Below are 12,942 nucleotides of genomic sequence, written 5' to 3'. Positions count from 1 at the left end.
GAATCAAGCTTATAGGGAAAACATTGAAACAGTGAGGTATAATATAAACATATTACATATTATATATATTATTCATGGTATAATATATATAAACAAGGTCCAAACTTTTTTGAATAGGGGCCAGAATAAATCATATTAAATACCCGGGCGCCAGCAGATTCTGACATTATATGGGTTATTCAAAAACAAAAACAAAAACAAAAACAACAAAAAAAACTGTCTAACTTGTCTACTTTACTATAACTAACCAATAACTTTCACAGGACTTCAATAAGATTATCAATATCACACCAAACATAAGTTCAAAGTTCAGTCAAGTGCATTTAGCTGTTATAACTAAAATATTTACATGAAATATAAAACTCTCAGTTATCAAAGATGATCATTTTAAAATAGTGGTGTATACAGTAGCCTACTTGATTATAACTAACCCACAACTTACACAGGTCTTCAAAAGTTCATCAATAATACATTGCACAGTTCAGTTTATCCCTGCAGAGTCCAATATTTAAAACAGACACCTCAATAAATACATTAAAAGCAAATCAAAGGATTAAACAATAACAAAATAATTCATTCACAATTCATTCACATAAGAAATTGAAATTCAAATAAAACATGCAACATGCATTAACATATTTGTGACCCTGTCACACCAAAACTGAAATATGGAATTGCATTTTGAAGGTAAATCAAACCAGATTCTTCTACTGCTATTCTATTTTTGCCTCCTCAGACAAATGGTTCCCAGAGGTAAACAACTTATTTAGCATTCAGTGGGTCTTTTGTTTACATTGTGTGTCCTGCAAGTGCTGCGCAGCAACTGTCCTGAACATTTTAAGGACTTTATCAATATACTTTTACATTTGTGATATAATACATTTTATGAAAAAAAAGAAAACCCAGAGCAACCAGATGTGCATGTCTGTTTTTGGCTACTCCAAAAAATGAAATACTTTATAGATTAAATTACTTCATCACGCTGATGCAAAACTCATATTAAACAACCAGAGATACTATATTGGAAAGATTGACAAAGCAGTAAAAATGGTATGTATATTTTCTGACAGTTGAGAAATGTATATATCATTTGTGTAAGTTATAAAGAACATAATGAAATCTTACACTTTGGGATTGTCACGAATGCACGAGTTAAATACAAAGACATTGACAAGCTTTCGAAATTCCCATTTATTATAAATGCAGTATTAGTTACCCACTGGATGTGGGCGGGGCTGGATTGTTCAGCTTTGCCTTACTGCAGGCCGCAGCCATACATTTTAATAAAATCTAATTTAGATACTGGGTGCCACAATGGTGCCTATTCATTCCAATGGAGTAGCTCACCTGGTGCACACGCCAAAAAAGTTTTCTAGCTTTTGGGTTTACTTGATGATCCTCTCAACTTCACGCCCGAGTCAAGGTAGGAAAACATGTGCATAAATATTGTTACACCTATAACAGATAAAAAGACAAAGCATTGATATGCCAAAATTATGTAGTGTAAAGGTGAAGCCCAAGAGATGCATTTCATCTCAAACACAAGTGTATATAGTAGTGTATAGTATACAAAACATTATTATTTGTCACAGTAAATGTGTCTTTTTTCTATCCAAGCAGTGCCTCCAAGAAAACTGTGCCCAAACACAGCAAAGGTACTTGAACAAGGAACACACACACACACACACACACACACACAGGTACTTGAACAAGGAACACACACACACACACACACACACACACACCTATCTCTCTCTCTCTCTCTCTCTCTCTCTCTCTCTCTCTCTCTCTCTCTCTCTCTCTCTCTCTCTCTCTCTCTCTCTCTCTATATATATATATATGTACACATATGTGTGTGTGCTTTATCATTTCTTTAGACAAAGACGTCAAAGACAAACTCACAACAGACCTGAAGAAGAGAATCCTCACTCAGCATGAAGAGAAACTTAAACTGGACACCGACACAGAAATCTACAAGATACAAGCTGACAGAAGCGAGGAAGCTAAAGCACAAACCTTTAAGGAATTATTTTCTGGTGTGAAGAAAATGAAAGTACGAACAGTTCTAATGAAAGGAGTGGCTGGCATTGGTAAAACATTTCAAACAAGTTTGTTTATGGTGGACTGGGCAAAAGGAAACTCCAACAAAGAGATAGATTTGATAGTGTCATTGAACTTCAGTGAGCTGAATTCAAAAAGAGACAAAGTTCAAACCATGAAAGATCTGCTTCGTCATTCCATCAGTGATAAACAAGGAGTTTACAAGTACGACGAATGTAAAGTAGCTTTTGTCCTTGATGGCTTGGAAAAATGTGAACTTCCTCTGGATTTTGCAAACAACGAGGAGACGACCGATATGGAAAAGCCAGCCACGATGGATGTGTTGCTAACAAACCTCATCAAGAGGAAACTGCTTCCCTCTGCTCATCTCTGGATCATCTCTCAACCCTCAGGAGTTGATAAGATTCCTCCTGAATATATTGACAAAGTGACAGAGTGTCGAGGTAGGAAACAGATTTTCATAGCTCATACTCTGTATTAATCTGCTTCATGTCTTATTGTTTTTCTTATACTGGGAAATTTGGTCAGATAATACAGCAAAGCTGCAAACAAGAAAATATTTTATAAACTTTATTGACTTCCTCTCATTGAGAACCAATTTGTCACAACAAAACTGATTATTTTTAAAGATAGCTTACCTTAAAATGTGTGACTCTCTGTTACAACTGTATTGTAATATAAATGATTTATAGCGGTCTATGTTCAAAACAATCACTATTATGATACTGAAAGATAACTGATTCATGCTGCTTCTGTCCATCATCAGTGACTTTATTGTTGTTTCAGAGACCTCAAAGCGACGGCAGAAGCTGGTGTCAGCATTGAGAAAAAGGTTTCTTAAAGAAATCACTCAAGATGAAGACTTAAATCATCCTAACCAGAAAGACACAGAACACATCATTAGAGAAGACAGAAGTGGTGAGGTCAATGAGGAAGAGAAAAATGGATGTCCTGTGGCAAAGTCAGTGATCCAAGTGAACTCAGTATCTGATATCTTCAAAGACGAAAAAGGACAAAAGATCAGAACTGTGCTGACCACTGGAGAAGCTGGGATTGGGAAATCTTTCCATGTGCAGAAATTCATAAAAGAGTGGGCCAAAAATTACAATAAGTCAATTTTAACTTGGTTGATAGATGCAGCAAAGGCAAGGATATATGGAAAAGAAGAGGCAGTTATATTTCCACTTCACATCTCTAAGCTTAATTTGACAAAAGAAGAAAAAGTCAGTTTGATGGGACTTCTTAATCATTTCTTCGAGGAAACCAAAGAATTTGTGATCTCTAACTTTGAACATCTCAAAGTTTTATTTGTTTTGGATGGATTGGATGCGTATCAGCCTCCTCTCAACTTTGACAACAAGAAAACCTTGACTGATGTCAGAGAGCCAGCTTCAGTGAATGTGCTACTGACAAACCTCATCAGAGGAGACCTGCTTCCTTCTGCCCGGCTCTGGATGACCTCCCGAAAGAAGCTGCCTGATGCACCTGTCGACAGGATGACAGAAATACGATGTAAGCTCATGGGTGGGGATGAAGGCTGTTAATGGAAACTGAAGAAATAGGGGTGCAATCAAACCCAACACATCTGAAATGTCTTAGTCAAAATAAAACAGTGGCCATGTAGCAGCAAAAAGGCTCAAAACTACCATGGAATGAAAACTGAGACCCTGATCCTTAACGATTATACGTATTTTGCCAACCTCACTGTCAAACTCACAGTGGTGTAGCTGAAGAAATTTTCACATTCACACACTGTAATTTTTTCTTTGGGTATGTAGCTAATTCTGGCACTGTAGGCTGCCATAAAGAAGAGTACAGTAAAGAAATGTTTGGAAGGTGATTGACAAAAGTCCATTAAATATTTACGCTTACACTTTTAGTTGGCCAGTGTGTACCTAATCAAAGCAAATACAAAACAACAACTTAATTCTTGATGTTATGGTTTCCATTTGATAAACTGCACTATGATTGCACCTCAAGCAATTCATCTGAACTATTGTCTAATTTCTGTCCAACATAACTTAAAAATCATATTTTCCTACAGGTAAGCCTGATGTTGCAAGTCAACATATGCTCAAATCTCAGCTGAAGGAGCAATTTACCCATGTTCCTGAGGGGATGGATATGCAGAAAACCTCTGCTCTTCTAAACGAAATCTACACAGACCTCTACATCATAGAGGGAGAGAGAGGAGAGGTCAATGTTCAGCATGAGATCAGACAAGTTCAAGGTGCAAAGTTCAAACCAGAAAGACAAGAAACATCAATAAAATATAATAACATCTTCAAACAGTCCGGGGAAAATAAACCAAAAATTAGAACAGTGCTAACGTTGGGAGTGGCAGGCATTGGAAAAACATTTGCTACAAAGAAGTACATGCTGGACTGGGCTGAGGATGAGGACCACGGGGATGTATTTTATATGTTTCCACTTTCTTTCCGTGAGCTGAATTTGAGAAAAGAGCAAGAGCACAGCTTGGAGGATCTCATTCACCAGTTTTGTCCAGCTATGATGACATCTGAAATAACGGACTATAACAAGTACAGAATTCTGATTTTCCTTGATGGTCTCGATGAATGTCGCCTCACGCTTGACTTCAATGAAAGTAATAATTGGACAGACGTGAGAAAGCCAACCTCAGTGAATGTACTGCTGATAAACCTCATTCAAGGAAATCTGCTTTCGGAAGCTCAAATCTGGATCACCTCTCGACCTGCAGCATCCAACAATATTCCTGCTGATAAAGTTGACCGGGTGACAGAGGTGCGAGGATTTAATGATGAGCAGAAGGAGGAGTACTTCAGGAAGAGATTCAGTGATAAAGATTTGGCTGAGAAAATCTTGTCCCATGTCAGGAAATCAAGGAGCCTTTACATCATGTGTCACATCCCTGTCTTCTGCTGGATCACAGCAAACGTTCTGGAGGACTTTGTGAACAGAAACCAAGAAGAAAGAATGCCCAAGACTCTCACTGACATGTACATTTACTTTCTTGTCTTGCAATGCAGACAGGCTAATGTGAAGTATGGTGAGGATGAAACAGGCGACGGCTCTGAGAGAGGTTCATGCTGGAATACCAGGAACAAGGAAACAATCATGTCTCTGGGGAAACTGGCATTTGAAGGGCTACAGGAAGGAAACTTTGTCTTCACTGAGGAAAACTTGACTGAGTGCAGTGTTGACATCACAAAAGCTGCAGTCTTCTCTGGATTATTCACTCAGATCACACGAGAGGGCCCTGGGCCGTACCAACAGAAATTGTTCTGCTTTGTCCATCTGAGCATCCATGAGTTCCTGGCAGCTTTTTATGTCTGTCACACATTCAACAACACAGGTGAAAATCTGCTGACCGTGCCTGCTTCAACAGTTGAAGGCTTGCCTGCTGCAGACTTCTACAAGACAGCGGTGGATAAGGCTTTGGATAGCCAAAATGGAGTCTGGGATCTGTTTCTCCGCTTCCTGCTAGGCCTCTCCCTGGAGACAAATCAGAATCTACTGCAAGAGTTGCTGAAGAAAACAGAAAACAACAAAGAAACCAACGATGTCACCATTCAGTACATCAAAGGAAAGATCAGAGAAGAGAACAGTGATGCTGATAAGAATTGCAATCTTTTCCACTGTCTGAACGAGCTGAATGACCACTCTCTTGTTGAGGAAGTGAAAATGTACCTGCGCTCAGAAAACATGACATTTGAAAATTTCTCACCCTCCCAGTGGTCAGCTCTGACTTTTGTGCTGCTGACATCAGATGAGAAGCTTGATGTGTTTGATCTGAAAAAGTACCTGAAATCAGAGAAAGTTCTTCTAGGAATGTTGCCGGTGGTTAAAGTCTCCAAAACTGCTTTGTAAGTACTTTTAAATGCTCTCTTATAAATGCTCTTGCAAATGTGATTGTTATCTTGCAGTGCACTACATACAAAGTTTATCTATTTATTTCCAAACTAAACCTTGGTTACCGTTTCCACAAGGGCCTCAAGTAGGCTAACAATGGGCTGTAATAAGTCCTGTTTTAGTAATTGCAAACTCTAAAAATCTGCTTAATTTAGGCCCCTTGTGTGTCTGGTCATGTGGTTAACGGGACTACAAGTGGGGCCCATGTTTTATCCATACACATGGTGAAACTTGTCATAAGTTGGGTGAGCCTTCCAGTGGAAGCTCAGTTGTTAAATAATCTAGTTGTTACAGAATCTGTTTACAATCATTTTCCAAACCCATTTTTATCTTTAGTTTTTATGCCAATTGCTTGATGTCCTGTTTAAAAGTGAGATTGGTTTGTTGCCAAAATCCCAGGTATTTAAATGATTGAACAATTTTAATTTTGTTACCATAAATATATGGGTGGCATGGAGATGAATGACATTGTTATAATAAAACAGATTTTGCCTTACCGACATTCAGTAAACGTTTGAGATTAAACAGATGTTTGACAAATGTTTAATGTAGAACATAATCATGATGTAACTTGAGCTGAGGAAAAGCCAAATGTATACAAGACTATTATCTGCATAAAAATGGGTATTATAAGTCTGTGTTGGAGTGATATTGTTTATGTAGACTGTTAATAAGTAAGGACCCAACACAGATCCTTGAGGTATCCCCTTATTTATCCCTGAAGGTCAAAAACTCTCTCTGTTATATTCTGGATCGGCACATGGTTGCCTGTCAAGCAGAGTTTCCAGGATCTTTTAAAGAGGGAGATTTCAGAAATTGGGGAATAATTGATGCTATCAGTGGATCCACTTTTTTGCAGTGGGATGACATGATACTGTTGGTGTCTTAGTAATTAGTGCTGTGATAATACTAGTATTAGTGATTTAGTTTGTCTTATCATGAGAACAACATAGTTTCCATGATGTCTAAATATTTGCCAAAAGACTACTTTTTTTATTTGGTGAGACTTCAGTGGAGCTTTATTAAAGATGCCTACAAATGTTTTTACAGGCTGAGTTGGTGTGAGCTCTCTGAGAAATCCTGTAGCGGTCTGTCATCCTCAGTCCTCAGCTCCGCATCCTGTAATCTCACAGAGCTGAACCTGAGTCACAACGACCTGCTGGATTCAGGTGTGCAGATGCTTGCTGATGGCCTCCAGAGTATACACTGTAAACTGGAGATTCTCAAGTAAGTTTACAATACATTTAATGTGCATTTTATAATGACCAACCAACTAACAGTCATTAACAAGAATGGGAGATTGTTAAGTGTATTTCTAAGTAAAGTTATTCTAAAGTCAAAAAAGTCCATTGTGTAGTGCGGCAAAAGTTTTGGTGTAGAATAATGACTCCAAAGTAAGAAAGTAAGGAAGTAAGGACAAATTACAAGCTGAATTTGAAATTTTGACAAAGGTAAACAGTGTTACAGTCTTGATAAATAATTATTTCTTATTTAAAATCAATTCTAGCTGTTTAAAGATGTGTACACAGTTGAGCTCTCTCTGTCCTTAACCCTAACCCTAACCCTAACCCCAAATCAGTTTTTTGGCAGATACAGATTGTATCTAGATTGATTTTTAAAATGCCTGGACAGCAAAAATATTATAGAAATCATATGTCCTTACTAAGACCATAGCCAAGATAAAGCTTATATCCACAATATCTATGTCCTTGTAAATGTGCCCATTAAAGCTAAAGTTTGTAACTTTTACATTAAGAACTTTTTGTTGGATTTGTCAAAATAGCCATTGTATCCAAACAGTATGTACATGAGACAGATAATCTGTGAAAAAAATCATGCCTCCTCATAGTGCTTCGTATGGCATTTGTTGAAATCCACCACAGCTGAACAAAAAACCAGATCAGAGCTGAAGAGTCACCAATGCAGCTGTCAATCATGTCAGTCACTGCTCATGAACTGCCGTCAAACTCTCAAACTAGACAGTGCTGATCAAATATGAATCAAGATTCTGTTACTGCATTGCCTTTTATTTCCTCAAATGTTTTTATCAACATGTTTCAACATATTTTAGTGTACTGTTTAGCTGTAAAATGACAATCTTGTGACCTGGCTGTCATACTGAAAACAGTCGAGCAAAAACCAAGCACTGAAGCACCAAGCACTCAATTTAAACGTGCAATATGTAATTTTCTGCCGCTAGGGGTCTCAAACCAAAACAATAACAGAAGACGGAGTTGGATGACGTCACAAAGTAGCGTGGGATCATGGGAGTTGTAGTCATATAACCGCTGGCCGGAGCGCTGGTGCCCCGGCGGGCAGCAGTGCTTGCAATACACTGGTGGAAATGATTAATATTTCGATAACATCAGCCAGATGTTTGCTTACCTGACTAGTAGAACACATGCGAGGTCGGCGTCGAATTGTAGTCCTAGATTTTTACGAAGCTCTCTCCATCTCGGAAAGGCCACACCAATATTTATCCTTGATTTAGCTCTCTTCTTATCCCAAATTCTTCTGGGATCGCTTGGTTGACCCGTACGTTTCCGTTTTACCGGCTTGTTTACCGGGACAGCTTCGGTGTCAGAAGGTGCAGCAACCGTCAATGCATAATCATGATCCATGACGAGTTAGCTTAGCCTAGCAACTGTAATGTTCATTCTCTGACGTCTCATCCGGTCTGCTGCTTCTTCTTCTCCTTCAATTAATGGCTATGGTAACTGGAGTTACGTCGCCATTGACATGTGACCTAATGACACGGTCCGTAACGTTTATTAATATTTCATATTTATCTGGGTTTGAAAAATTGTTGGAAACATTTCTGATAATCAAAGTACACAACTAAACAAAATATATAATATTGGTTTAGTCGTTTTTAGACATTTTTATGTGGAAAAACTACATATTATACCTTTAACAGAACACTTTAAAAAAGATTAAATGACCCTTCTAAAACAGTTAAACTACAAGGAACCATAGCAACGCTTCCTGAAGCTATGTTACCACGTAACTCTCGCTGAGGAAACACATTATTATGAAATTAAATGACAACAAAGAAACTTTAGCAAATGATGATTAAACATGATTTTCTGTGATAGATGGCCATATATGTGCTATAAATCTGAGGTGTCCTGATATAGATACTAATGGACTTTCTGTCCTTTACACTGCCATGAACTTGGTATGTTCTTTATTTTCCAACATCAGTACTTTTGTACTTTACTTTTACTGTATTTTGAATTTGTAGAAACATTTTCCTCAAATATTATAACCATTAAAAACATGATAACTATAAAGTGAAACTTGCAAAATCATTTCTTGAAGTAAGAAGTGTGTCTGTGTGTGATCTGCAGGTTGTCAGGTTGTCAGGTGACAGAGAAAGGATGCTCATCCCTGGCCTCAGCTCTCAGGTCCAAAAATGCCTCCACACTGAAACAGTTGGATCTCAGTTACAATCACCCAGGAGCTGATGGGAAGAAGATGCTATCTGATATAGCTGCGGATCCAAATACAAGCCTGGAGACTCTCTGGTACGTTAAGATGTCAGGGTGTGTATTTATATATGTACACTTATAGTGAAATAGTTGACTACATCTACACAAAGGCAAAATCTAATCCAAGTCTTTCATCTTATTAGGTAGCAGGCTAGTCACCAAAACACTCAATTACCTTCTTATGAAGAGAAAATGTCCCCATTACACTTGGCATTGACATGTATTTGGATATACTATCAGGATAAAGAAAGCACATGTTCAGGCAGAGTTCCACATTGTGACAATCCATACAATGTGACCAAATTCTTACAAAAACAATCCGTCCAACAAGCTGAAAAATCACTTTACTCCACCTCTTAATGCTAACATATGCAAACCCGGCAGAAGCTACAAATCACTAGCAAATTTCCCTCACAAAAAGTGATTGAAAGAATAAATAAATACAGATGTTGCTTGGAGGTGGTTTATTCCACCAAATAGCAGTTATTAATTTGTATTCTATTGAAGTTGAAGATTTCTTTTTGTGATCTTCATTTTTTCAGTTTGGAGCATGATGGAGCGCATCGGTTAAAGCCAGGGATGAAAAAGTGTAAGTCTTTATTATTTTTAACTTTCTTCTTCTTCTTCTTCTTCTTCTTGTTCTTCTACTATTGTCAGTATTATTTCAGTTGGGATCATGTGTTTGCTATTGTGTGTGCATGCATGTGTCCGTCTGCAGCAAATCTCACTGGACCAATCAAATATTTTGTGTGCACATGCATGACTGTATACTCAAGGATCTGTCATGGTTGCGGTGATTCAAAGTTGTTGAAAAAAACAGTTTTATTGATTGTTTTATATCATCGACTACTGACTCCTCGCTGCTGGGAATCAGCTCTGCTAAATACATAAAGCCTTACTGTCTATTGCAGGCTACAATTTGGCCTTCGTCATGTCTAAAAAACTGACATAGAAATATTTGGTCTTATTTTGAACCGGATCATCTGATCCATATCTGATATGTTATGATTACCTAAAGTTAGACATGATATGAGATGAATTAGACACCATTTTTGTTATTTTCTCTGCCATCTTGATTGTAAGGAAGCTGGGAAGGACAATATCACTAAGGACAGCTCATGGCACAGCTGACAGACTGGGTCACAGTTGGCTGCGATGGCTGCCACCTGGTTTTGTTCTTCTTGTTGGAACAGTGTTTTGCCAAATTTTCTTTTAAATCAAGGCTGAAGACTTTTATGTTTGCCACTGCCTTTTCTTAAATCAAATATTTATACATTCCTTACATTGCGCTATAAGTTAAATTCTTGTATTTTATACCTGTCTTAGTATACTTTAACTTTATATTTTCTATTCTCTAGTTCTTAAATGAATTGTTTTAAAATGTTGCCTTGCCTTGTAACTGCACACCCCACTAAATTGTGTGTTTTGTTTCTCTATCAGATGGTGCACACCAGAAGCTTGATGAAAACACAGCAGGCAAAAGGCTTTCTGTGTTTGAAGGGAACAAAAAAGTAAAAACTGTAGAGAAGGTAGAGGAGAAGGTGTCCCATCCTGAAAACACTGAAAGGTTTAAGAGGTCGCAGGTGATTTGTGAGGAGGGCCTGAAAGGCCTCTGCTACTGGGAGGTGGAGTGGGAAGGGACAGTCGGGATCGCAGTGACGTATGAAGCAGTGGGTAGGGGATGTGACAGCAGTGGTGGCCTGGGATGCAATGAGGTGTCATGGAGTCTGCTCTGCTCGAAGTCTGGATACATTCCATTACATGGGAAGGAATCCAAAACTACTGATACTAAGAAAAAGCCCAAAGTGCCCCTTTGTCACAAAATAGCAGTGTTTCTGGACTGGGAACGTGGTACTCTGACTTATTATGGTGTCACATCAGGAAAGCTGAGCCACATACACACCTTCCATGCTGAATTCACAGAGCCAGTCTTCCCAGGCTTCTGGTTTAAGAAGGGCTCTGCCACTTTGTGTGAGACAGACTGAACCCCTCTGAGATGGGGAAAAGTACTGTAGTGATCCCTTGATGCTCATCTCCACATTTTAGTACATTAGCAAAAGCTCATCTGCATGATTTCAGTACCATAATATACAACTATTTTGTGCCGTTTTTCCTTTACCTGTTCATACTGTACTCATACTCATACATTATGAAAGAAGTGAAGTTGTTCATTAAATGATGTGATGAAGAAAACAAATACAGCTTTTTGTAAAACTTTAAAATACATTTTACCAGTTTTTTTCAATCTGTAGTCAAATCATCTTTGCATACAAAACATTTACCTCCTTGTCATCTTTTTCATAAATATGCAGCAGTGGAGCCTTCTGTAGGCAACATAGGCAGTTGCTGTTTATTTGAGTTCATTTCTAAAGAGGAAACTTGCTTAGGGTGCCAAATGTGCCTGGCACTGCAAATATGTTTTCTTATAATGCGTTGTAGATTGTGTGTAAATGATCATTCTGATACTACAGAGGACAACAATGAAAATTGCTGTAAGATTTTTAATACATGTACTGTTCATTCCTCCCTGCTTGAATTGACAAAAGTATGAGGGAGCTCCTTAAAGATTTACTATGCAGGACTTTCTTTAAAAACCCTCTCAGTCATTACTTAAGTCTTCTAGAAATGTGTGGCGCTGTGTTTTTCTGCACATATTCTGCCCTCTACCTGTAGTATATTATATTCTTTTTATTTTCCATATTTGGTACTATTATGGCTGTGTACCCCCCACAGCACTCAGGTGAGGTAAGGGCTTTAAATAAAGGTAGCTACCAGCTGCCAGACAGAGACACAGTGCCGAAAAAATGCAAAAATAACAAGGTGAAATGAGAGTGAATGTGGCTTTTGGCTTTTACTTTCACCGTGCTGGTGTGTATATAAACAGTAATGGACAATCCTTCATAGTGTACCTTTAAACTCGGTGGAAGTACGAGTGTATATACAGACTGAAGCAAATGTACAGCATTTAACCAGCCTTACTCCTGTCTGCTGCAGTACTTTTGTTCCACTAGAGTTTCAAGGATATTATAATGAAACTTTTAGGATTTGATGTATTTCATGTTAGAATGTGTCAATGTGACTATTAGACTGTGAAAAAATGGAAGTGACATGTCTAACCTGCTGTTTATTAGTAAAGATCCATTGTACTACTGACATAATGTTTATTTATTTATTTTTAATTTTTGAATATTTATGTGTACAGTGATAAAGAATATATCAAATCCATGATATTCTTAAGACTGAAATATGTTGACTAATGAGATTGTGATGTAAAGATATGGAAACGTTTCTCTCATTCATGTTGTTATGCCTTTAAAAAAATTAAACTTTTTCTATTGAAACTAACGTAACTGTACAACTTTATACAATCACTCTTTTCTCCTATTGTACCATGTTCCATTTTGTTGTGCAGTTTCTATTTTTTTAATTTTAAGGATCAGTGTGTAAGATTCAGGGGGATTTAGAAGCATCTAGCATTGAGGACTGCAGCGTCCATCAG

The 12,942-nt window shown here is 37.8% G+C and overlaps 1 protein-coding gene across 1 annotated transcript; it reads left to right on the top strand.

Moving 5' to 3' along the window:
• The first annotated feature begins 1,104 nt into the window (after nucleotides 1–1,104).
• Nucleotides 1,105–12,549, top strand: LOC126402834 (NLR family CARD domain-containing protein 3-like). Its single transcript, XM_050065145.1, has 8 exons — nucleotides 1,105–1,655; nucleotides 1,878–2,504; nucleotides 2,848–3,573; nucleotides 4,106–5,906; nucleotides 7,003–7,179; nucleotides 9,303–9,479; nucleotides 9,986–10,032; nucleotides 10,884–12,549. Exons 2-8 carry the CDS (start codon nucleotides 2,048–2,050, stop codon nucleotides 11,426–11,428), a joined length of 3,930 nt encoding a protein of 1,309 aa, XP_049921102.1. The 5' UTR covers nucleotides 1,105–1,655; nucleotides 1,878–2,047; the 3' UTR covers nucleotides 11,429–12,549.
• The last annotated feature ends 393 nt before the right edge of the window (nucleotides 12,550–12,942 follow it).

Source organism: Epinephelus moara, chromosome 16, assembly GCF_006386435.1.
Source record: "Epinephelus moara isolate mb chromosome 16, YSFRI_EMoa_1.0, whole genome shotgun sequence".
In the NCBI taxonomy this organism is placed as follows: domain Eukaryota; kingdom Metazoa; phylum Chordata; class Actinopteri; order Perciformes; family Serranidae; genus Epinephelus; species Epinephelus moara.
The sequence above is the reverse complement of the archived record's forward strand: the minus strand, read 5'-3'. Positions and strand labels throughout refer to the sequence as shown.